Source organism: Ahaetulla prasina, chromosome 6 (genome assembly GCF_028640845.1).
Source record: "Ahaetulla prasina isolate Xishuangbanna chromosome 6, ASM2864084v1, whole genome shotgun sequence".
Lineage (NCBI taxonomy): Eukaryota > Metazoa > Chordata > Lepidosauria > Squamata > Colubridae > Ahaetulla > Ahaetulla prasina.
Window position 1 is genome coordinate 44,769,336 of NC_080544.1, and position 26,990 is coordinate 44,796,325.

At 38.5% G+C, this 26,990-nt stretch overlaps 1 protein-coding gene across 3 annotated transcripts; it reads left to right on the forward strand.

Annotated features, from left to right (window-relative positions):
* Window positions 1-211: 211 nt before the first annotated feature.
* OAT (ornithine aminotransferase) lies at window positions 212-25,639 on the forward strand. 3 transcript variants are annotated; one of them, XM_058188551.1, is made up of 11 exons: window positions 248-347; window positions 4,754-5,298; window positions 6,457-6,675; window positions 15,496-15,720; window positions 17,241-17,336; window positions 18,317-18,444; window positions 19,858-19,980; window positions 22,298-22,426; window positions 23,746-23,859; window positions 24,138-24,282; window positions 25,133-25,639. In XM_058188551.1, the coding sequence occupies exons 3-11, from the start codon at window positions 6,477-6,479 to the stop codon at window positions 25,291-25,293; spliced, it is 1,320 nt and encodes a 439-aa protein (XP_058044534.1). In that variant the 5' UTR covers window positions 248-347; window positions 4,754-5,298; window positions 6,457-6,476; the 3' UTR covers window positions 25,294-25,639. The 3 variants fall into 3 exon arrangements, with proteins under 3 accessions (XP_058044533.1, XP_058044534.1, XP_058044535.1); XM_058188552.1 differs by lacking the exon at window positions 4,754-5,298 and adding an exon at window positions 2,830-2,892 and having other exon boundaries at window positions 280-347; XM_058188550.1 differs by lacking the exon at window positions 4,754-5,298 and having other exon boundaries at window positions 212-347; window positions 25,133-25,638.
* Window positions 25,640-26,990: the final 1,351 nt, after the last annotated feature.

Here is a 26,990-nt window from a genome sequence, read left to right on the forward strand (position 1 = left end):
GAGGAGACCCTGCTAGCCTATCGAATATTCTCACCCAAGGTACAGTATTTTTTTTTTAAACTGGCACAAACTGATTGGTTAAGAACGGAGTTAAGATCTAAAAAGGTCAAGGACAGCGGAGCCAGCCAATAGAAAACGGAAGCTAGATGGGGCAGGCAACAAAGCCGCGCCGTGATTGGCGGGATCGGGGAAGCGAAACCAATGAGTTACCTCGCAGGCGGCAAGTCTTATTCGTAGGTTTGTGACGTGATCGGCCTTTTTTCGCTCTGACGGGCACCGGGATAAGCCGCCTTGACGTTTCCTCGACGTGTTTTGGAAGTCCGGGGAAAGGGAGCCAGATCTCGGAGGTACCGCGGAGGGATCGGGCGCCGGTTAGCATCCGGCTTGGGGTCTGGGGAAGGGAGAGGATACGGACTTTCCCCAAAAGTCCTTTTCCCGGGAGTTTCTGGATGGTGAAAAAAGAGAGGCTGGTACTTGGAGGAGATCCGGGTAGAGCTTGTTCCTGTTGGGGGATCCTGCAAAGCCCTTCTCAATTTCTGCCTTGTTAGTTGCATAACTTCCTCCCAAGCCGTCCTGTTGAATTCGATGCCACATTGGTCCCTCTTCCTTTCCACCTCTATTTTGATGGATGGATGGATGGATGGTATGGAGGAGTGTGGGTGCATACAGTGGCTGTGATTAAGAGGGAAAGGCTTCTGTTTTATTGAGCCGCAGTCGGTCTTGATAAAATAAAAACATCTGCATAACAGCATCCTTCAATCCACTGCATTGCCTGGGTCTTTGTAATTTCTAGCAAAAAATCAAAGGTCTCCAGGGATGGCTGTGTCTGGAGATTGGGTTCCACTCTGTACACATCTACAGAGGATCTCTTAAACATGACATTTACCTAAGAATAGGGGGGTTCACTTACTGTGGTTATTAGATATGGCAATCTTTTTTCCAAGGCAAGCCCTTCCAATATCCCAGGGGTTGTAGTGAGAGATGAACAACCTTTTTGAAAACAATTTGAATTAATTAGGTCTGAAACATATATGCACATTTTTGTCCCATGTTAGACAAGCTTTTGAGACTTTTTGAGATATTACACCAACATGTCCGAAAAGTGAAAGGGAGATACACATCTTAAACAAATTTTCCATACTGGTTTCCAGTTTCCCAAGAAACAATAGTGTTTGTTTTGTTTCGCCAGGTATGTCCTAAGCTGGTTGATATGCCAGGGCTAGGTTTTGAGCCATAAAAATATTACTTCTTTTACATGTTTTGAAAATCAACATTGTTAGTTTCCTTTAATTTTGGAGGGAAATTTTATGTCTTGTATAACTATTTGGCACCAAGGTATGGCTATTAAAAGGGTTTAATTATTCAACCCTATTAATGGACATATTTTGGTGCCAAATAGTTAAGGATTAACTATGACAAGGGATGTTTAAGGCGCCACGTTGAGTGGTTTTACTTTATATTGAAAATGCCTTTTCAACCTTCCAGGTAAAGAGGATTAAAAATAATTTATATGCTACATGAGTAATATACTTCAGCTTTGACTTTTTAAAGCAAGGGAAAATTTGGTTTTTATAATGGAAGTTTTAAAAATAGCTCTCTTGCTTTCTGTGTTTAAAATGTGACCATAATTTTTAGGGGTGTGTGTGTGTGTATCACATTTTAATATTAAAACAAATCTTAGTGTTACCTTTCTTACAAAACAAGCTAATTTGAGGAAGCATGAATGGCCAGACTTCTGAAGTCCTATTACACTCAGACTGATGCAACTTTGAATTATGCAATGTTAAACCTGGATCTCATCCAGATCTTATGTGATCTTTTTCCTTGAAGTCTCTAGGTATTTGAGGTGCATTAGTATTCTGTGTTAATATTAACAGCAGTACTTACTGATACATCCTGAACTATTAGAATAGTTATATAAACTCCTTGGCAGCTATTTAGCACTATCCAGGAATACGGAAATACTGAAACCAATGGAGAAGGATGTTGTTCTTGTATGCAGTCATCTTGCATTAACATATTATTAGAAGAATTTTAAATACATTTTTAGCTTATCCAGAAATATTGCAAAAATACTGAATCTTTCCAAGGAGCTTTATAGTTCATATTTAGCTAAATAACCATCAAGGTGAAACACTTAGGATCCTTTGAACACAAGAGGCTGGTCTGGAGAGTCGTTTGGAATGTATCATTTTTTTTTAAAATAGCATCCTTTCCATAGTAAATTATTTGGTTTTATGTTTAACTAAACAACTTGTGACCCACTAGGCCATCCTTTCAGGGATATTTCCTTAACAGATATCTCAATGTTCTCAATAGTGACGGAACTTCTAATGTGCTGCCTTCACTGGAAAAGTTGGGATACATTCAGAGCTGTATCTGCCTTGAAAATGGCCTACATTGAACTATATAGCAGTTTAACATCGGTGCAGGAAATGTTTTATGACATTTTGTATTATGTCATAAATTTCAATTCCACAGAGGCATGAGATCCAGATTTTGGACACATTCTATAAGTTAGCCCATTTGAAATACCTTGGTTCAAAAATCATTGCACTATAATGCACCATTTCATCTGTTAAAGATTTTAGACCTGAGAGTTTTAGCAATATATGGATAGATGTATCAAGAAAATAATCATGTATCAAGCATAACATCATAAACAAGTAGGTGTCATTGTGAATATCAGTTCCTTGTAAATGTTTATATATATGTATGTACTACTGTCTGATCTTCCTGTTTCATCTACAAAGGGTTTTTCAATCCGCAGCAGTAATTGTGGAGAGGGGAAAGTTTATAGAATGATACTATCGTGTTGCTCCTTTGCAGGTCTCTGGTGCCTGCTGAACAAGGACGCTTAACAGTGGATAGATTTAGCTAATATTTGATCAGGTAATCCGCTTGTGACCTGTCAAGCATATTTGAACCAAAGCTTTGAACATGTAGATAAGAAACTAAAGTATTTCAGCAAAACACAGTGATTTTCCTCTCTTGCAACATTTGGTGAGAAATTCCAACGGTAGCTTTATTTATTTAGAACAGATTTATGGTACGTTACTGACATTTTGTTTACTTGGAATGATACAAAAGATTAAAAGTACAGACAAATGGATATTTGTTCAAGGTAAATGTGCTGAATCATGTGACATCTGTGGGAGAATTGTGAAACTCAGGATGCTTCCGCACACAATTAATGGCTTTGTCTCCATATTAAAACAAATGTTTCATACTGACTAAGTTTGCATAATGTGCAAACATCGGGATGGCCATTCCTAGTAAAGTTGACTAAGAAAGATGACTTGATGGAGATATGAAGACTCCATTACCAAGGCAATAGGGGCCAAAACATTTTTTAAGTCAAGAGTGTCCAGATAATGTTTAGGAGTGGATCAGGGTCACCTCCCTCATTCATTGAACAATAAGGAGGAGGAGGTACTGCACAATCAGACTTGCAAGATTATGTTGTTATAACTAATCTCAGCAAATGCAGTTTTAGCTTATTTGTCAAGTTGATATCTTGATTTCGTCTACCTAGTGGACAATAATCCATATGTAGATCCTGTCCCCCCTTCCCCGAGCCCACCAACACCATACTGCCAAAATTCAATAGTACAATTACATTTTTTTTGAGGTTCAAGGTATTATAAACTAATGCATGTATTTTGTTCTGTATATATTTGTATATTCACCACTCAACTGAAGCCTAGAATATCAACTCTGTCACTCCAGTGGTATAGCTATAATTCTTTGCCACTCACCCTCAAAATATATGAAAGTAATACTAGAGCATAGGTCCAAACCAAAATATGTTGCCCAGACTTGTGCTGTTTGTTTAATCTTAAGATTGTTGAATAAACCATAATTAGTTAGGTTCATGCACATTGGTATTCTCAAATTGTAGATTAGCAACCCTTCAGGAAAGTCATGAGCATTTCATGGTGGGGAGGTTGCAAAACCTTTTTCTGAGCTGATCCGGCTTGCAAAAGCAAAGCAGAGAGTTATGCAAAAACTTGTTCCTGTTTTGCCTGGGCAAAATTAGGAATGAAATCTGTTATTTTAAATAACTAGCTTTCCAAAGGGAAATGGTTTTTGAGTGGTAGGAGAAAATTGAACTGGGCTGACAAAAACAAACTTAAGTCAAGAAACCCTGATAAAAGTTACGTATTTTCTAGTAGGTAATATACAGGTAGTCCTTGGCATACGACTACAATTAAGCCCAAAATCTATGTTGCTGAGTGAGTCATTTGTTAAGTGAGTTTCACCCCGTTTTACGACATTTCTTGCCCGGGTTGATAGGTGAATTTGGTTTCCCCATTGACTTTGCTTGTCAGAAGGTCGCAAAAGGGGATCACATGACCCAGGGATGCTGCAGCGGTCATAAGTATGAACAAGTTGGCAAGAATCTGAATTTTGATCACATGATCATGGAGATGCTCTAAAGGTTGTAACTGTGAAAAACAGTCATAAGTCATTTTTCAGTGCCAGTATCTTTGAATGATCACTAAATAAACTTTTATAAGTCAAAGACTACTTGTATTCTGTCGTTCAGTTTCAATCATTTCCCTCAAAGATCTATTCATATTCATCTTTCTGACCTTTTGATACACAAACACACTTGCTAGCAAGTAGCCATTCCTTTGCAGAAACACACCTGCCTGTAATCTATTAGAAGATTGAGAATGTTTATTTATTCATGTCAGAAACATCACAATTAAAATAAGGTATTGTTGTGTCTTGTCCGCTCTCACCGCAGCCGGGGTCTGCTTATCTGCTCCTGAACACGGAGGAATGTATGCCTCCCGGCCCCAGTCCTGGCTCCATGCCCAGACAAGCTGCAGAGGAGGGGGCACCTCCCGGTCCCAGCCCTGGGTCCATGTCCAAGCAGGCTGCAGAGGAGGGAGCATCCCCCGGCCCCAGCCCTGGCTCCATGCCCAGGCAAACAGAGCAGCTAGACCCCTCCCCCTCCTCCACAGCATGTGAGCCTGAGGAAAGTTTACTTCCAACAGCTGATTGGAGTGACCCTCGCATCAGAAGATTGGATAGGCGGAGGCAACAGAAGGAAGGGAGGGGCAGGCCTTAATGAGTGCTGAGTCATGGAGCCACACCCCATGGCCTATATAAAGGATCTGCTTTCTGGCAGTCTCTGAGTCAGGCAAAGTCGAACTTATCTTGCTGAAGTCACTTACCGGTCTCCTGCCTGCTCTGAGGACTTTGCTAGGACTTTGGGCAGAGCTGCAGAGGCAAGCCTGATTCGGATTTCCCTGACCCGGCCGTCAGCGGAGGAGTGGGACACGACAGGTATACTATATGACATAAAATTTAAAATATAAAGTACAAGATTAAAATATGTACAGATTAAACAGATCTTGCCTAGATAGTGTTAAAAATCACATGAAGTATTAGTACCTCTTTATAAATCCTTAGTAAGACCACACCTGGAAAACTGCATCAAGTTTTGGTCATATTACAAAAAAGATATTGAGACTTTGGTAAAAGTGCAAAGAAGAGCAGCTAAGATGATTAAAGGCCTGGAGACTAAAAAGTATGAAGAACAATTGCAGGAATTGGGAATGGCTAGTCTACAGAAAAGGCCTAGGGGTGACATGATACAGTATTCCAATATTTGAGGGGCTGCCACAAAGAAGAGGGGATCAATTTATTTTTCAAAGTACCAGAAGGAAAGACAAGAAACAATGGCTGGAAACTAATCAAAGAGAGAAGCAACCTGGAATTAAGGAGAAACTTCCTAACAGTGAGGACAATTAACCAATGGAGCAGCTTGCCTTCAGAAGTTGTAGGTGCTTTTAAGGATATTTTTAAGAAGAGACTGGACAGCCACCTGTCTGAAACAGTATCCTGTCTGAGCAGGGAATTGGATTAGAAGATCTCCAAGGTGCCTTCCAGCTCTATTCTGATTGATAAAAACCAGCAACATTAATTGCATTCTGTCACGCTGTTAAGAGGTCCTCAAGTATACACTGACACATATGTGTTGTTGTCTGCATGTCACCACAATCACAAAGAATAGAAGCCACTGGATAGCCCCGTTTGTTCAGAATGTCTCTGGATCTTGTAGAGAATGGAAATCTGGGACTGAGTCTTTCATGTTCCTCATTATCCAATTTTTTCGTGGGCAGTTTTCCTAATTCAGCATGCTACAGTGCTCGCTTGCAGTGAATTCTGTGATTCATTCCAAGATATTTGGAGAGTGGGAGCCTGGGAAAGGCTGCTTTAGAAATTTGCCCACTGTTTTGGAATGTCCTTCAGATTTAGTTTGCTTGAACAATATTAAAATGCTTCAAAAATGTTACTAAGCTGTTCAAAACTCCTGAATCCATTGTCTATTATTTCTGTGATTTAATGTTAAGTATTTTTTTTAAATGTATATAATTTTTCTGATAAAGCTGTGGCTCCCTAGGAATCTACAGATTTCTTACCATTTTTCTTTGGTTTCAGATTACTACTGTACTACAATCATGTTTTCTAAACTGGCCCATCCACAATGCTTGGCGGTTCTGCATCGGAGTATCCGTACTTCAGCAAGTTCAGCTACATCGGTTGCAACCAAGAAAACAGTCCAAGGCCCACCATCCTCAGACTACATATTTGAGCGTGAAGCTAAATATGGTGCACATAATTATCATCCACTGCCTGTGGCGCTTGAAAAAGGAAAAGGTACACTTTTTTAATTGATGTGATTTGCTTCTAAGCATTACTGGTTTAGATAATATTGGATTATATTGGTCTTAATCTTTCACTTTCCTTCCCCTTAATTGCAGGTGCTTGCCCACTAAAATAACGATGTTCAGGCAGACTGTTTAGGAATAGTAGGGCTCTGTAGCTGCTGTGTGAGCTGTTGCTCCTCTCTTTCCCCATGTACCCTCTGAAGAAGGAGAGAACTTACTGTGGGATCCGTCCCCCCCCCTTTTTTTTTTGCTAGCTGGCAGATTTAGCAATAGTAATATCACTTAAGACTTATATACCGCTTCATAGTGCTTTTACAGCACTTTCTAAGCGATTTACAGTGTCAGCATACGGAGTCAACAATCTGGGTCCTCATTTTACCAACCTTGGAAGGATGGAAGGCTAAGTCAACCTTGAGCTGGCCAGGATTGAATTGCTAGCAGTGGGCAGAATTAGCCTGCAATACTGCCTTCTAACCACTGCACCACCAGGGCTCTCGATCTACGAAAAACGAGAAGAAATAAGTTCATGCGTGATAAGAGAGGGCAACGGAGCAAGGGAGAATAGACTGGCAGGGATGTCTGTCGAGAAGACTGATCTCTTTTATTTATATAAAAAAGCAGCTTTATGACTGAATAAATAAGGAAGCTAGGTGCCCTTCTCATAACAGATATTGCAGCCATATGACTAGAAGTATGATGAGCAGTTTGACAGTATCAAGTTGTAACCATCAGTTGCCTCATATTAGCATCTTATTTATGCATATGGATGAGTGAAAGAATGGCTGTGCTCTGCCCCAAAGATTCCTGATCTAGGTATAGCTGGGATGCTATAGTTAGAATAACATTCTTTCTCTGAATTTTATATCTGTTTCAGGAAGAGTAAAGAATGGAGTTCAGGATGAAGGAAGTTGACATCAGTAAAAAATAGAACATAGTAGCATGCCATATGGGGCAAATAATTATATCAACTTGTGTTCTAGGTTCCCCGTTCTCTTTTGATGAATTGGTTAGATTCACATATCATATTAAATCATACCTTGAGTTTTTATTATTAGTCTTATGGTTAACTTATCGTATGGCTTATTATTCTGTTTAACATATTGTATAGTCTCAATCATTGTTTAACTGTGGTTTATGGTTTAGGTTGATGGTGTCCTAGTCAGCAAATAATAACTAAAATTACTGAATGTTTGAATCCACCCAGTGACAGTCTAAATGGATTTTCCTCTCAGCCCCCATATGTGCAAGATACAGAGTCATTTTGGACTATGGCTTTTATAATTTGTATACCTGGCACTGGAACATTAATTTTGCCTGTGGTTGCTAGCTTTCCTTTCCCAGTGAAATTTGGCATACATTTATATTTATGTTATAGGAAATAGGCTACCAACGTCACTGATTGAAACAAATCTGTAGCTCTTTCACTATTCCTTTCCTTCTAAGTATGACTTGGCATTTGCAACCAGCTTAGTGGATATGGCATCAACACATTTAAACCTGAGAGAACATGTAAATGCCACATTTCAATAGATTAATCCCGGAAAGCAACTCATATTTCATTGTGTGATGCCTGTGGCCGGCTTCTGTTTTCACACTAAAGAGAAGTCTTGTAAATGGCTTTGCTTCTGGCAGATATGACCAGTTAATAATAAATTGACCAATAAATTGACATTTATTGACATTTAATATTTTTGTGCAGTAAACATCTTGTTGCATAAATCTGCAACTCAGTATAGATTTTAAACATTGACACTTCAGTAATCGGTCATTATTTTCAAAGTTTCATGCCAAAAGTAATTTGATATATGCTAAGAATCTGCAGAAATAATGTTGGTTGTCTTCAACCTTTGGAGAAAGTCAGAAGTATTCTGTATCTCTTAACAGCTTCTGACATGGTTGACAGCTACAGTACAAAAGGGGGTATCTGCCTTATCAATCTGATATTTTTCTCTAATGCATGTAAAATAGAAGTGATCCCTTATTTCGAAATGAGTATCTAAAAAAGGGAAAATACAGTATTTATAGAAACAAGTTTTATATTCATATTGGGCCTTACAAATAGTCCTCTGTTCGCTTAGTGACTGTTCAAACTTACAACGGCACAGAAAAAAGTGACGTGTGTTTTTCTCAGTAAATGACCATTGCAGCATCCCCATTGTACACATGATCAAAATTCAGATGCTTGGCTACTGACTCACATTTATGAGTGGCAGTGTCCCTGGGTCATATGATCACCTTTTGCAACCTTTTAACAAACAAAATCAATGGGGAGACCAGATTCATTTTACAACCGTGTTACTAATTTAAGAACTTCAGTGATTCACTTAACAAATGTGGCAAGAAAAGTTGTAAAATGGGGCAAAACTCACTTAACAAATTTTTCATTCAGCAACATAAATTTTGGGCTCAATTGTGGTTGTACGTTGAGGACTACCTGTATTTGGTACTAAACAACCCTGTGACCTGTTGGTTCCTTATCAGATTCTGATATAGCTTCAACAATGATGTGACCAGTAATGAGAGAACTATACTGACAATGACAGAAATATACTGTTTTCATTGGAAAAGTTGGGATCCATTCAGAGGTGTATCTGCCTTGAAAATGTCACAGTTGGGGCTTCTGGGTGGCGCCACCTTTCTCGCTGGGTGCTAATTTATGGCACTCCGCATTGAATATGGTAAAAGCCGGACATAACAACTGATCCCGGCTTAATTTCTCTCTCTGGTTGAAAGAGAGAGAAAGAGCAAGGAGGGGGGGGGAATTGTGGTAGATTCCCCTAGGGGCTTTGTTTTTGTAATGCAAAGTCCTGAAAGGTCGAATCCCCTTGAACCCCTACCCCAACCTCCAGTATTCACTGCGCTCCTGAAAAAGCAGGAAAAGAGGAAGGTGTCCACTTCTGCTAGCAATTGATTTCTTTTTGTGGTTACTAAAAGCAGGCGGAACAAGTGTGAGTGAACAATTATTGGTTTGCAAGTATTTTTGATTTTCTGACTTCTACCTTTTTTTTTTAAAAAAAGAGAAATTTCCACCCCCCCTTCAGTTTCGTTTTAGAGAAACTGAAAGCAGAGCGATACATCAAAGGGAGCTTTGCTGTTGAATCGAAACTGAATGGAGATTTTATTTTATTGTGTTTGACTGTGGACTGTTGGATTATATTACGTTGTTTAAGTACTTTACAAGGGGATTCTCAGCAGGAACTTTGTCATGGAGGTTCTTTCAGAAGAATGGATTTGTGACTTTATACAGGACTACACAGAAAGTATGTATTTAATTATTCAAAAATACGAATTGATAAAAAATGGGGACGTTTTGGATGAGAGCTTGGAGCAAATTAACCAGTGCAATCATTCGGAAAATGGAATGCAGGAGATACAAATAAAAGTGGATAAATATGAAGATTTGATCGTGAAGAAACAAGGTGATGTAAAGAAGTTTTCTTTAAATAGTTTGGATGAACTGCCTGAATTTGTGCTACAGGAGATTGTCCCTCAAATGGAAAAGACTCACAAGCTTACTGTTTCCCAAGAGTTCTCTTTTTGGACTGATGGAATATAGTAGCAAGGAACGTTCTGATGATAGTTGAGGAAGATACAGACAAAACTCTCTTCGAGTGAACCAACTACAGTATATCAGTCTCCCGATGGCAATCATTTTGTTAGAATCACAGTATCTTTTCAAAATTTCAAAAGTCCCAATAAGCAAAAAAAACAACTCCCCCCCAAATCCTAATTCTATGAGTGATCTTCACTTGATAAGATTGTAATAAACTGCATATGAAAAATCAAGGCTGGAACTGGAACAGAGAGAGAGAGAGAGACCTGTCTCTGCTAAGCAGAAGATTTTACTTCATATATAAAGTATTGCTCACTTCCTGAAATGCTGCCAATGTTATTTTGAAGAAGGAAAAAAATAACCTTGTTTTTATGAAATTGTAGGCAATTAAACAGGGTTTATTGGTCCATGAATATTTGCCTCTTTTCAACTCTCTCTCTGTTGGAATGGTCATACGGTTGGGATTGTAGAACAATTACAATGAATTATCTGTAAAAGCTCCATGGAAAAAAACCCCGTTGCCACATAGTTTAAGAGCCGCGGTGGTACAGTGGTTGGAGTGCAGTACTGCAGGCTACTTCTACAGCTCACCGGCTGCCAGCAGTTTGGCAGACTGAATCTCACCAGGCTCAAGGTTGACTCAGCCTTCCATCTTTCAGAGGTGGGTAAAATGAGGCCCCAGATTGTCAGGGGCAATATATGCTGACTCTGTAAACCGCTGAAGGCTGTAAGACACTGTGAAACGCTATATACTGTAAGTATAAGTGCTGTTGCTATTAGCAAACTGGAAAAATGTTCTTAATGGATCTTGGGATCCATTCAGAGGTATATCTGCTTTGAAAATGTCACGGTCAAACATCAGCACAGGAAATGCTTATGGCATTTTGCATTATGTCACAAACTGTTTTATGATAATTTTTATGTCATAAACTGTTTTAGAAAAATTTGCCAAATTTCAAATTTTCAGAGCAGTATTGTCTTCATCAGAATATTGGCCGGTATTTAATCAGCTATTTTTATGTATCATGTGAGAGAAACCTGTGCCTATAACTGGACGAATGTATGCTAAAGAACACAGCACACATTTTTCCTAATTTTCCTGAAGGCCTGTTCCAGATATTTGCATGAATATCCAAATTTTTCTTTTTCTTATAAGCTCATTGCTGGTGGGCTGATGATCCACCTGACAAATGCTACTAATACATCTTGGTGGGGAGAAAATGTAAATTCAAAACTGAATTTACCTGGAGCCCTGGCATATTTCTGACATAGTTACTTATATGATATTGTTGGTCATGTTGCCTGAGGCCATTATTTATTTATTTATTTATTTATTTATTTATTTATTTATTTATTTATTTATTTATTTATTTATTTATTTATTTAGCGAGCATTAGGATGGAAAAATTGAGGTATATGTATATGCTAAGGAAGTTAGCTGTACAGTTAATTCTTGCTTAGCAACCACATGTATGACCATTTAAAGTTACGGTGGTGCTGAATGAGGAGACTTATAACCATAGTTGTGACTACCCCAGTGTCTCCACAATAATTTGATCATGATTAGGCAGCCCTAGTCGTGACCCCCCTAACATGTAATTGTTATGGTTGTAGTGTCCTGCAATCACATGATCACCATTTGCTTCGCTGCTAGTTTCTGACAAGTACAGTAAAGCAGGGGTGCCCAATCCCCGATCTGTGGAGTGGCACTGGTCCGCGGCATGCCATAAACTGGGCTGCACAAATAAGTGAAGTTCCATCCATAGGATGTAGGCAGCACATGAAACCACACCCCCTCTGGTCCATGGAAAACCCCCTCTCCATGGAACCGATCCCTGATGCCCAAAAGGTTGGGGGCCACTACAGCAAAGACAGTGGGGAAACTGACAGGAAGGCCCAATCACGTGATGTGCTTAATGACCACATGCAATTCAATTAATGACTACAACTGCTCTCATAAATCACTATGATCTTGTGATTTTTCTATTACCAGCAGAGTTGCTGGTCCATGTAGTCAACTGAGGTCTATCTGTAGTTGTATGTTTATCTGTAGCCATAATGAGAATTGCAGTAATTATAAACCAACCTGGAACTAAGGTGAAATTTCCTGACAGAACAATTAATCAGTGAAATGAGTTGCCTTCAGAAGTTGTGGATGCTTCAACACTGAAGGTTTTTAAGAACAGATTGGACCACCATTTGTCTGAAATGGTATAGAGTTCCCTGCTTGAGCAGGGGGCTGGACTAGTAGACCTCCAAGATCCCTTCCAACTCTATTATTCTGTTAAAGACATAGTTGACCTGTGGAAAACAATGCAATCATTGGTCCAAAGGCTGCTATTGCAAAAGCATACCATCTTTAAAGAAGAAGATAAGTATTTTGAAAACCTATCAGATAGTATGTCACAATAAGAGTTGGGCAAGACAGTCCAGCTGTAGAAATGACCTCTTGAAGTTAAGCTGAGACTATTGCTACAGCTTCATCCATAAATAAGAGAACGATGGAAAGAGTCAGTTCTGACCGAGATTCTTTTCTTGAATGCTGCTTAAGCTTTCAGAAATACAGAAAATCTCCCCAGCCGGTGCCTCCTTCCTGTTAGAAATATACTTCTAGTTGTCTGCGAAATGTTAACGTTTCTTGGTGGTGCAGATGCCTCTTCCCTATCTAATTTTGTATTTGGGACAGTTGGAACATTTAATATTTCTCCTTGTATTAGTCCACCGAATAACCTGAATAAAGTACTAAAAAGCAAATAAAACTAGCATAAGAGTTTCAGTTGAGGTTTATGTTTAGATTCAAGTCTGTGAACAGGAACAGGATTTTAATATTTGATTCTTTCCCTCTCATCTCTCTTTTCCTCTTTCTGCTTCCCGTTGTAAAAATTACGGGGCCTTTGGTTTTGCCTTCCTACAAAGACAGAGCATATTTTACAAGGCTGCCCAGGATTTAGAGCACCAATAATTTGCAACACTTGCCACCTCATACAGGGTGCCGCTGCTTTTTTAGCAGGCTTCACTGCTTTGTGAGAATGTTATCATCGGTTTAATTAGAAGCTTAAACGATGTCAAAGTCTAACTATTTTCTTGCTACTCTATAGCCTCATAATGTTAGATTAAAGCTTGTTGTACAACACAAGCAGCTGGAAACTGTTTGTAGGTCAACTCTTTTACTGGTTTACAGCTGCACATTAACAGGTTTGTGGAATAATAGTGTCATCTCACTGACAGTGTGCTTGGCAACTAGATAAGTAACAAGTAATATGCTTCCTTAAGGACAAGTACACAATTGTTTTGTCTTGGTATCTTGCAGCCGGGGGAAGCATATTATGGGAGAGAAATGCAGCTCTCTAGTCTTCTGCTTACTTTGCAGATGTGAAAGTAAGCAACCTTCCCTTGGTGCCATTGTATCAGCTGATCAAGATATTCATATTTAAACCTGTTGTGAGCTGTCCTAAACTCAAAGATCTACCCTGTGTTAAATTTGGTTAGAAATTGCATTTAAGTGTATTGTGAGCTTTCATATACCAGATCTACCCTATGTTAGATTTGGGTAGAAACTACATTTTAGACAATGAATAAAAAAAAAAAGAGTAAGGATTAAGTATAGGACAAATCATCAAGATATGTAGGGCAGGGGTGTCAAAATTGATCCCATTGCGGGCGGCATTAGGATTTTGTTTGCCCTTGGGGGGATGGGGTGGGCGTGGCCTGGTTGTCACAGCTGACTGGGTGAGCATAGCCGGGGGGACCGGGGTGGCATTGGTCAGTCCTTCGCTGTCTCTGGGACAGCCCCAAGGGGCAACTCTGGGCCTATCATGGGCTGGATCTGACCCATGTGTTTGACATGTCTGATGTACGGAAATGTAGGTTTCTCACACCCTTTGAAGAAATCATGCCTTCCTGTTTTCCTGATTTTTGGGGGGAGCTGGTCATTTAGAAGCTGGTATTTTAACCAAGAATAAATATTATCTTTGGAATGGATTTTTTTCTGCTTGATGTTCTGTATCATTTAATGATAGTGTCTTGTAATGAAAATATAGAATGCTATCTATGGTCGACACTGCCAGATGATCATAAACCAGAGATACTTCTACATTGTGTGCAGCTCCTCTTCTTCTTTGTTCCAGCATGCATTATCACTCTTGGAGAATTGGGGGAGATATTGGGTAAAGTTCTCCCGAACTCCTGCTATAGAATGCATCAAAAAAGTAAACCCTGATTGGCGCTAATGAAGGAAGAAACCTGGCAGTTCGCTCAAATGAGGAGGTTTTTCTTAGCAAAAGTATGCCCAGAGTCATTTTCAAAGGAAGAGGATCATTCTTGGTATTTGATTTTATCAACTTGAATTTTCAGATTTTAATGTCGTCTAAGAATCAGAAAATTTGTCACAGCACAACTTCATTCGTATTACGTGATCACTGTACTCACTGAGTTAATTTTCTGTGAATGCAACCCAGTCTATAAAAGAGAAACTTTTAATTTTTGTGTTCAAACTTTGCCAGAAATGAGAAAAGATGAACTCTGTATTTTCATTCTGATTCAGTTTTGCTAAACAAAATGATTTCATTTACAAAGTGTCTCTGTGCTGAAATGCGATTTTAGAAATCTTGATTATGTCTCATAATCTCATAAAAGCTATAGTTTTATGAGATAAATGACTTCCAATGCAGCCTCTACACAACTACTTAAAAGTAAATCTCATGTTGTTCAGTCGGATTCTAGGTGTTTGAGAATATGATTTCAACCTCCAGTAGTACAGGTGGTCCTTGACTTACACCCACAATTGACCCCAAAATTTATGTTGTTAAGTGAGAAACTTGTTAAGTGAGTTTTGCCCCAATTCACGACTTTTCTTGCTACAGTTGTTAAGTGAATCACTGCAGCTGATAAATTAGGAACATGGTTGTTAAGTGAATATGGCTTTCCCATTGACTTTGCTTGTCGTAAGGTTCACAAAAGGTGATCAAATGATCTCAGGACACTGCAACCGTCACAAATATGAACCAGTTGTCAAGCATGCGAATGTAAATCACATGATCATGGAGATACTGCAATTGCCATAAATATGAAAAATGATCATAAGTCAACTTTTTCAGTGCCGTTGTAACTTTGAACGGTCACTAAATGAAATATTGTAAGTTGAGACTACTTATACTGTATTTGTCACATGTCAATTGATAGCTGCTTATTGTTTTTTTTCATGCAGATAGAGCCTCTTGAAATAACTAAATTTTGCTTGTTTTAATTCCTTTCCAGGTGTTTACGTATGGGACGTAGAAGGCAAAAAATATTTTGATTTCTTAAGTTCTTACAGCGCTGTCAATCAAGGCCATTGTCACCCAAAGATTATAGCTGCTTTGAAATCCCAATGTGAAAAACTTACTCTTACCTCAAGAGCATTTTATAATGACGTGCTTGGTGAATATGAAGAATATATCACGAAAATGTTCAAATACGACAAAGTGCTTCCAATGAACACAGGTAACATTTGTTGACCTCTCCAATCAGAATGTAAATAAGCATCTGGGTAATATCTGTGTTACAGAAGCAAGCTGCAAATTCTAAAACATGAACTTAGTTCTCGGCACCATGGAAATCTGGTTGGACACAACCCTCTGTGTCTGTTCTGATCCCATTAAGAGAAAGAATGACTTGTTCCTTTTTTCAATCACTCATTCAATTTATATGGCTCCTCCTCTCAGCAAGTGATTCTGGCTGGAACAGAATTAGAATTAAGTAAAAACAATGACAAACATTAAAAAAAAATCAAAATACATTGCATGGTGCTGACTCTTCCATATCCCAGCTAGGATGGTCTTCCTGTGGGGAATCAACCTCTCACATGTTCCGTTGAGAAGTACAAATAAAACTACTGTATATTTATTCCTTTATCAGGAATCCGGTACTACCTTTGTTTTTAAGGTTTTTTTCCAGAGCCATGACCCTCTTACTTTCTTTTTCTGGATCTCTGTAAGGTGGAGGTTCTGTGTCCTTTTATGTTATTTTTACCTTACTGGTTTACATTTTCAGTTTTTTAAAAAAAATCTTAAATTAGTTACCCAAAGTAATAATTTGCCAGTTGAGCTGCCACATAACATAGGTTAAATAAATATATTTGACAGCTGGACTGCCTCAGACACCATACCATCTGTGAAATCACTAAATGGCACTTGCAGGCCAAAAATATTGAAAAGAACATAATAATTAAAGATTTAATTTAAAAAAAAAATTTAATCTATATATTGGGTGCTTTGGATAGCGTGGAAAAATTCTGTGATAGTGCCTGCCCCCTGAAAAATACAGTTTTTTTTTCCACAGTAGCATGAATATGGTTTGCCAGTGCTTTGTTTGGATTATCTTTAAACCTCCTACCTTAGTCTGCAACTCTGGTATTATATGTTGGTCTCCTATTCAAGAGCTACCCAAGCTGCCTTGCTTCTGAGCCCAAACAGGGACAGCTGTGAAGCTGCTACATGGACTTCCAACTCTATCACAGTATAAACAAGAGTGACAGCAGCACAGATCTACCAGAGGCTGGATAAAGAAATAAGAATCTTCTAGTGCTTACAAGAGAAAGACCAACCTGTAATTGAGCAAGGGAGAGTGCCATAAATAGAATGGTCTTTTTGTTTCCTTCTGAGTTTTTTATTGCCTCTTTTGAAAGGTACATAAATTTTAAATGTCTCTATGTGTCAATGTGACTAGAACATATCCTCTCCAGCAGCCAACAACCCGATAAACAGGGATTAGCACCAGAGAAACAAGCAAGTAGAAAGCAGTACCACAATCAAGGAACTGGCAACACCAGCAGCAACACTGGCAAGGCAAGCTATTGTCTCTAAACAGGGAGCAAATCCCACACTCACTTGCACTAATGATGTTACCTAGTCAGTTAATGAAAAGTCTGAAAGCAAACCAAGTTCAGAGAGCACCATGGGCTCCGCAATGTTTATTTCCTGCTTTCCTTCCCATCTCTGTTATATATATGTTTTTTGTCTTAGGTGTGGAGGCTGGAGAAACGGCATGCAAGCTGGCTCGTAAATGGGCTTACACAGTGAAAGGTATTCCAAAATACAAAGCAAAGATTATTTTTGCAGGTGAGTAATCCAATTACAGATTATGAAAAGCAACAGTAAAGCAAAAGCACTCATAAGCCAGCAAAATGAAACTAGAGCAAAACATCAGATGAGGAATACTTTTGCACTTAAGAAGAGATTCTGGGTGTTTTGGTTAAACATCAAGAATGACATCTTAATGTGTCATACTGTTTCAAAAAATATGCAGTTGTGTGTTACTTGTTATTGTTATAAAATAGCATTTGTAATGAATGTTAGCTGTTATAAGTTTCTATGGCATTGAGACAAATCTTGTTTTAAGTTGTTATCAGGCTGAAACTGCAGTTGTAAATAGATTAATTGGAAGAGGAAAAACTTCATATTTATTGGGACTTTGTACTAATGTTGAGAATTGTATTACATGCTAGCCAGCTAGAATCAGTATGTTGGCTGAAATTCTTAAGAAGCATGTATAGTTAACAAAACAGAAGAGTTCTCTTTTATAATAATAGTAGTGCTGGAGGTTTATGATGGACATGTAAGTTAAAGTTCAACATTATAATATGTAAAATGTATTGTTCTATTCATCATAACAATAGAAAACAATGGTCAAAGCTGCTTTGGATCTGCTCCAATTAGGTTGGTACTCCATGCACTCAGTTTTAATTGCTATCGTTTGCCATTCATGACCTTGGTGTTACTATATTGCAAGGTGTTTATAATGTAAATATGAATGTCCCTTCTGATGAGTCTATATTAGATAGCAGCATTCTGTTACAGTTGGAAATGAAAAATGTAGGTTAAACAGTGTTAGCTATAGCACGGTCTCAAAAACAAATATAATAAAATTGTGACAGGAATCACCAAGATGGAGGAATTCAATCTATATTTATCTACAATAAAGGTGACAATGCATTTTGAACATATAGTTACTCATACCTTTTATTATCTGCATAACTGAACAGTAAATATAGATACTTCTTTTAATGTACTCTTCTCCCTCCTTCCCCTCATCCCAACAGCTGGCAACTTCTGGGGAAGAACATTATCAGCAATCTCAAGCTCTACAGATCCTTCCAGTTATGATGGGTTTGGACCATTTATGCCAGGTTTTGAAGTAATTCCCTACAATGATTTGCCTGCTCTTGAGGTACCTCACAGTTTCCCAATCTGTGTTGCAAGATATTTAGCTAAATGTACTTTTGTTTTACGGAAGCTGTCCTGGAAGACTGGAATAGCTTTTCCAGAACTGGTTCTGAATAATGTCTCAGGTATAAAAGTTGCACATGGAGGTTCCTTTAAGTCAGGAGTCTCCAACCTTGGCAACTTTAAGCCTGGTGGACTTCAACTCCCAGAATTCCCCTTTGCTGGCTGGGGAATTGTGAGAGTTGAAGTCTACCAGGCTTAAAGTTGCCAAGGTTGGAGACCCCTGCAAGTGATCCTGCTTATGAGATGTGGACTTGCATATGAATGCATTTTCTCATGGACTGGTGATAGAATTGAACTGCTTCAGCATAAGAGCATATGGTTTAGTAACAGAAAATGGTTTTATAATAGTTTGTAATAGAGTTATGCACAAAACTCCACCCTCTTTGTCTATCAAGTGGAAAAATCCTTCTGGGATCCAGATAGTTCCTACACCAGTTGCTCTGGAGCCAAGCATGACAAAAAGAAGGATTCTGTTATATTGGTATGTACTGTAGAATTCAATAAATTGCTTAAAAATGGAAGCAAGCACTTCAGAATTGAAAAGGTGAACATATACAATATATGTTGAAAGAAGGGAAGGATGTGAAGATGAGGTACAACCTATTGAACAATGTGAATATAGTGAGTGTTGGGCTTCAGGGTTTAGAAACCCAGTGCTGCCGAACTGACGCTGGCCGTGAAAACCTATGCCAATTTGAATATGATTCATGATGAGGGATTGAGATGCTGGCTCTCAGCTTGTGGAGAAGGCAGGGAGAGTGGATAATACAAGCACAAAGGAGAGAGAGTAAAGCAAAATGAAAATAAGGTAAACTAGATACAAAAAGTATGCAAAACACAGATTGAGGAAGAAGAGAGGCAGAAACGAAGGGCCAACTTTTTATTTCAAGTTTCACTTGTTTCTAACTAAAATTTCAACTTTTGGTTAAGTTAGTATAGGGAGAAATGTGCCCTTCAAAAATTTACCACTAAGAATGGAGAAGAGGAATATTAAGAGCTATTCATTGGCATATATTTTTCAGGTATTGTTTAAACTAACGCAGGTTTTTTCTCAAGAGCATTCCACTTTATAATGCTATTCTATGTATTTCTCACACTGAAAATATTTCAAACCATTGTTAATTTAAAGTGCCACAAAATCAAACTCTTTACATGGATGGTGACATAGGCTTGTGTGTTACACTGAATAAAAACTGCATTTTTTAACATTTAAAATAATCTGGTATGAGCTGATCTACTCAGAAATAAGATTCAGTATCTTTTGGTTGCAGATCTTATCCAAGACTAGAATTGCCCCTCTTCTGAGTTGTATTTAGTGATTCTGATTACTCTACAAATGTGTTTCTCCTTTTAGCGTGCGCTTCAAGATCCAAATGTTGCGGCCTTTATGGTAGAACCGATTCAAGGTGAAGCTGGTGTGGTTGTTCCTGATAAAGGTTATCTCACAGGAGTGCGAGAACTTTGCACAAAGCACAATGTAAGTGATTGTACCCAAAAGACATTGTAAATGAGCATGTTAGTCTATGGTAGTCAAAAGTTAGAAGAGATCCGGTAACACTTTTTCAGACTAGCAAATTTCACTAAAAGTCATACACTTTCATAAACTAACAATTCACTTTGTCAGATGTTCTAAAACGAGAATACTTAAAGTTTGGGAAATGGCCAAGCTTTGTAATTAACCGACACCACAATAGCTAAGCATAAGAAGGAATTCTCTATTGCTATTATATATGTTAAAATACACATTAGAACAGTGATGGTGAACCTTTTTGACACCAACCTTTTAGACACCAAGTGCCCATGCCCAAACTGAAAGGTTTATACGTGTGTGTCAACACATGCATGGGATGGATATGTACGTGCATACACGGGCATACATGCGCATGTGCAGACATGCATGCACATGCGTGGACATGTGCGTGAATGTGCGCATGTGGCTGGCGGGAGGCGGGGTATCCCAACACCGGCAGTGTGGCAAGAGGTAAGATCTTTTTCTTTCATGAGCTTCTGTTTCATTATTTGCAGGGAAACAGAAGCTCACAAAAGAAACCCCACGGAGATCTGACCTGAAGTGATGTTACGTGTGCCAGCAGAGAGGGCTCTGCGTGCCACCTCTGGCTCACGTGCCATATGTTTGCCATCATGGCATTAGAATATCACCTGGCAGTACTCTGTGATACCTAAAATGATATATTTTCTAGATTTTGTATTATATTCAGGGCTAAAAACCCATTATTGGGCTACAACATAGCTATGTCTGGGCATTCTCAAAACTAGGCAAAGGCACGATATAAACATGGATAGGGTGAGAACACAAAACTAAAATTGGTTTTAATTTAATTTAGGGTGTTTAAAATGACAGAACCTTTGATTAAATATAATTAATACAGTATTCCCTATATATTTCATACTCTCTTCCTTTTCTTTCAGTCAGAATTAATAATTTGGTGGCAACTTTTAAAAACTTTCTCCTAAAGTTTCTGAGGCCTTAAAGTATAAAAATTTTACATTTTAGGTATAAAAAAAAACACAAAATGCTTTGGAGTTAATAGTATAACACAATTTGAAAAACCAGTGTTCCCTTTTCTTAATAGTGATGCTTACATTGCTCTGTTGGAATCTTTCTCAAAGGACACATTACTCAACTCTACTATCTTATCTGCTCTGTGCCTATCTGAAGCAGACAGAAGTGTACGCTTTATGAGTTCTTAAGCTTGGACGTTTCACCCATTTCTAATCAACTAGTAAACGCCCCTTACTAATTCATTTTGTTGACAGGGCTTTTTTAACAACTTTGTTTACTTTTGGATACAGCATGGTTGAATATTAGTGGCATTTTTATATTAAACATATTTCTTAGTTTTAACTGCATAGTAGTGGCTCAGATAAAAATTTGTACATATTATCAACTTCCATATAGTTAAAACAAGGGATTAGCAGGAGCTATAAAGGACTACAGACATTTCCTGCCGAAATGTATGGGTATTTTTAAAGATTAGTCTTTTAGAATGCTCGCTCCTTCTTTTCTTCCTTCCTTCCTTCCTTCCTTCCTCCCTCCCTCCCTCCCTCCCTCCCTCCCTCCCTCCCTCCCTCCCTCCCTCCCTCCCATCTGGTGAATTTTCCCATTCTCATCTTCTCTGTTCCCTTCTCTGCTTCCATCATGCTTGTGCTCTTTCTGTTGTTAGGGGAATATGTACTGAGAGAACGGTCTGTATATACAGATGGGATCACTTAAATTTATAAATGGGGTATACGTTATTTTGAAATAGATGACGTTAGGGCAGACGTTAGGGCCATGTGGCAGTTTTGAAAGGTAAAAAATGATATAGTGCAGGTGGTCACAACTGTTGCCATATTAGCCTCATAAAAGGTGCAGCTTCCTTAAGCAGTTGCCAACAGGTATAACAAGCAGACAAGTGCAACCTCCAAACCACTTTTCCCCTCACAAATCTGAACCATTGCACAGCTCTAATAGTATTAATTTAACCCCAAATTAATTAGTCTTAGTTCTGTGATAAATCAATATAGTATGGTCTATAGCCATCGGTAGTTCTAGTTGATTGATTGGCAGACAGACAGATATAAAATTGAATATTGAAAGTAGTGATTCCAGGATGCCTCCCCTCACTAAAAATTATGCAATATACATATATTATATTTCTTTGTGATATGATCGAAATAGCTTCTTGGAATAGAGTTGTTTGGAATATTAGAATAAACTTGGTATGTTGAAGAAATAATAATTCTTGAATTTCCATACAAGGCTATAATTTGATTGTCTTTATAATTAACAGGTGCTCTTTATTGCTGATGAAATTCAGACTGGATTAGCCAGAACAGGGGAAATGTTAGCTGTTGATCATGAAAATGTTAGACCTGACCTGGTTTTGCTTGGAAAGGCGCTGTCTGGAGGTATTTATCCTGTAAGTACTGTCTTTTTTTAAAGTACTCTGTTTTTTTTTTGAATTTTTGAACAGATTAATCATAATAAGGGTAATTTGTAGAACGCTGAACTACATTCCTACCCTGAAATTGTTACAGCATGGTAGGACTTTCACAATTCTTTCCTGTTTACATTAAAACTGATCTTAGTAGAAAGGATCTCTATATACTGAGGTAGGGGTTGATATATATATATATTATATATCAGGTAGGGGTATATATATATTATATATGAGGTAGGGGTTGATATATATATATATATATATATATATATATATATATATATATATATATATATGAAACACTTTTTAGAAAGGAAAAAATGAAAGATGAACAAAGAAAAAGGAAAAAAAGGGAGATAAAACATGAATAGGGTACTTACAAAGTTCATGGAGTTAAATAAGACCAAATTTGTTAGAAAAGAATTTTCAGGTATGTCTTTAGTTTTATAGGGCTGAGATAGTGTGTTGTCCTTAATGGGTGTGCATTTGCTACAAAATAGATACATCTGACTGAATTCAAAAATCCATGAGGGGAGGCTTCCTTGAACTGTATGGGATTTAGTTCCAAGCATAGGATTACATCAAAATCTTAATTGGTGCATCATTTGGGCTTCCAAGAGTAACTTAGACATGAACTACAGCCTTGAGCTGAGCAGGAGGGACTGAAATGGCGGAATATTCTCTATGATCCATCTGCTAAGGAATGCTGTCTGGCGGGGGCCAGGAAAAGAGTCTTTTTTGTCATGACTCCTGCCCTTTGGAATATCATTCCCTGAGAGATTAGATTGTCTCTGACCCTGATGTCCTTTCATAAAGTCTTAAACAATTGAAGGACAAGAGGCGGAGCTGAGCCCATACTTTGGTTATGTAGACCGGCAATTTATGAGTCTGTTTTTACTTCAGCTGCTGTTTCTATGTTTCTGGCTGTTTTTTAAGATTTTCTTTTAACACTGTTGTGCTAAGCATGGATTTGAGATGGACAGCGTACAAAATTGAAAACATAAATAAATAAATAGTGGCTGGCTTTGGCTGTCACTGGCTAGGGCTGCAGTAGAAATAATTGGAGAAACTTTTAGCACTGCTGATCCAAGACACTTTTCCAAGATACTGCTAAAAGCATGCAGCACTAGCATTTCCCAAGAAGCAATATGGCAGCAAAACACTGAATTAATACCTAAGAAATGAACTGCTCTATGTTGCTACCTTTAGCTGTATACAGCAGGTGTTTAGGTGGTAGGCAACAAAATATTTTGAAAAAAAATCATTTTTAAAATTTCTTAATCATGCTACTTCCATAGGTGTCAGCAGTTCTGTGTGATGATGAAATTATGCTCACCATAAAACCTGGTGAACATGGCTCTACATACGGAGGGAACCCACTGGCCTGCCGAGTGGCCATGGCAGCACTTGAGGTATGCAAGTAAGGATTTGAGGCCTTCATGAAAACGTCTGTTAATATACTGGGATTTTTCCATAACTTGAAACCTGCAGGTTTTGAGACACAGATACTAACAAACACTGCAGAGTAATTCTACATAGTTTGTTTTAGGTCTTTCAAAAGAAGACATGCATAATTTTTGGAATCTCGTGATTGCCTGTCATAGCGCTATTCCATATTAAATTTCGTATTGAAATTATTATGATATCTCCAGTTTTCATCCCTTTCAACTTCGTTTTAAAAATGTTTTAGGTCATTGAAGAAGAGGAATTGGTTAAAAATGCAGACATCATGGGCAGTATCTTGAGAAACGAGTTGATGAAGACTCCATCAGATATTGTCACTCAAGTCAGAGGAAAAGGATTATTGAATGCTATTGTTATTCGGGAAACTAAAGGTAAAATGACCATTATATTGTGCTACCACTCATCACTGTGATAGAAAGTCCATCTCATCATTCCTTCAAGGAAGATCTGCAGGACCAATTCTAAAGCAACACCCAAATATTCACTGCATCCTTCCATCTTTCTTGGATGGGAATCAGGGTGGTGTAGCTTCACTGGGAAGATGGTTTTCTCCTGCAACCCTCATACCTTCATCACATTACCTTGAAGCAGGGGTCCCCAGCCACTACCAGGCCGTGGCCTGTTTGGGATTGGGCTGTGGAAGCGATGAGCCCATGCGCAGTTCCACTTGTGCCCATAGTGGGCATGTGAGCATGTGCAGCTCCATTTGTGTGAGTGGCAGGTGTGCATGCCCGTTGCTGGTGCAAAGGGAACTGCGTGTGCATGCTTGCTTGCCATCCATCCAGTCTTCCATCTCCCTGCCAGTCCGCAACGGTTGGAGACCTCTGCCTTAAAGCATAAAAATATCTAGGCAGCCTGTAAAGAAGGAATTGATGTGCAAGAGCTGAAATTGAGTTTACCAGTTTGGGAATTGAAGTTTAATATATCAGGAGGGCACCAGCTTCGGGAAGGACTTCTACCATAAGTGCAAAAGGGAAAATGTCAAGAGAACTCTTGCCAAGTTCAAGCTGTCAATATATTCACAGCAAAGTCTAAAACTCCAAGTACATTGTCTCCATATAACCCTTCAGTAGTTCCAGTCTTCTTCAAAAATTGTTTTGTCCCCTTACCGGAAATGAACTCAAATAAAACTGCAACCTATTTGTGGAGTGCTTCATATTGTATTAGATTTGGTTTCTAAGGAAAAAATTGTTAATCTTTTTCTTTTTAATCTTTCTGAAGATTGGGATGCCTGGAAAGTGTGCCTGCGACTCCGTGACAATGGACTGCTGGCCAAGCCGACACATGGAGATATAATCCGGTTGGCTCCCCCACTAGTGATCAAGGAAGACGAGATCAGAGAGTGCATTGAAATTATCCACAAAACCCTCCTCTCTTTTTGAAGGCGTCCTATTTGACGTGTGCCCGTAATCAGATGGCAAACTGCTGTAGCTGAAGCATGGTATTGCACTAGCTCAGCTTGATCCTTCCTGGTTTATTTAATTTTTTGCTCTGTTCAGCCACAGAAAAGCTGCCTTTGAAGATCAAACTAAAACATTTATTTTATAATGGACCTAAAGGGGAAAAAAAAAAGACTAAATTTCTTCCCTTTTTTTTCTGTTCATGGACTATTTGTTCAAGCTCTTTTAATGAACTGTAATTTGAATAGTTACATTTCAGCCAAAGTATAAATTATATACCTTCCTGTACCAAATATTACATCTAATGAAACTTTTCATTTAAAAAAAATTGTGGACATTCTTTTTTCCATTTTGTGCCGAAACTTGAAATCTTAATTGTTGGGGGATAAGGACTATAATCTTTAAAGAAATCCTAGTTTTGAGAACAGGGAACATTAGAATGCTTTACTTTTGGAAAAAAGTACCAATTCATAAAGATTGATCAAATGGGATGAAATACAGGCAGCTTCTCATTACTAGCACATGCATAAATTAACCTACTGGTTCTGTGTGTACATTCTAGGTGTGTGTAAGTTATAAATCATTGGGAACTTCAGTTCCTATTTTAAAGTTTTAGTCTGCAGATGAAAGCTTTAAGAATAATATTGAAGATAGTGTACAAGAGATTTGTAATTTCATTATCAGGATTCATATTGAAAACTCCCAACAGCAAATCACAACAATTTCGGCTCTTTCTTAATGCAAAAGTATCTTGCTCAGAACCACTAATCCTTTGGCTGGGAATGTTCCTTTGTAGTTCTGGTTCTAGAAATGGGGAGATTTATTGCATATGTCCTGCCTTGTGTAGGATGAGGGTGAGGGTTCATTCTCTGAGCTTGTGGTTTGGTTTCTGAACGTTTCGTTACCAGTCTAGGTAACATCTTCAGTGGAGTTTAGGGGATGTCAGTGTCAGTATTCTTCTGTTTATAAGGGCTTCAGATGTGGGTGTGTCAAGTGAGGGTCTTGTGATGGGTCAGTTGTGACTCATCGGTGAGTCTTGTGATGGCATTCCACAAGCAAGTCTATCAACAGACACATTAACCTACCACCAGCCAACGAACCTCTCAGAATCCAAATCCAAGCAGAGACAGCACTGACCCTCAACCAACCCACGCAACCCTCCCCACCAGCAGTTCATCTCACAATGACCTTGACCTGATGTAATCTCCTTATCACAAGACCCATCACAAGACCCTCACTTGACACACCAAACCTGAAGCCCTTATAAACACAAGAATACTGACGTCCCCTAAACTGCACTGAAGATGTTACCTAGCCCAGGGGTCTGCAAACTTGGCTCTTTTAAGACTTGTGGACTTCAACTCCCAGAGTTCCTCAGCCAGCTGTGCTTTGCTTTGCTGGCTGAGGAGCTCTGGGAGTTGAAGTGCACAAGTCTTAAAAGAGCCAAGTTTGCAGACCCCTGGGCTAGCCTGATAACAAAGTGTTCAGAAATCAACCCACAAAGTCGGAAAATGAACACACACACACACACACACACACACACACACACACTATTACTCCTTTCAAAATACATTTTGAATAATTGATAATTATCAACCTCTTTCTAGTAGTGTCTATGTGCTCATGACGAACAATTGATAGCTATGCTCATTTGTTAAGAACAAATTCTGTAACACAGG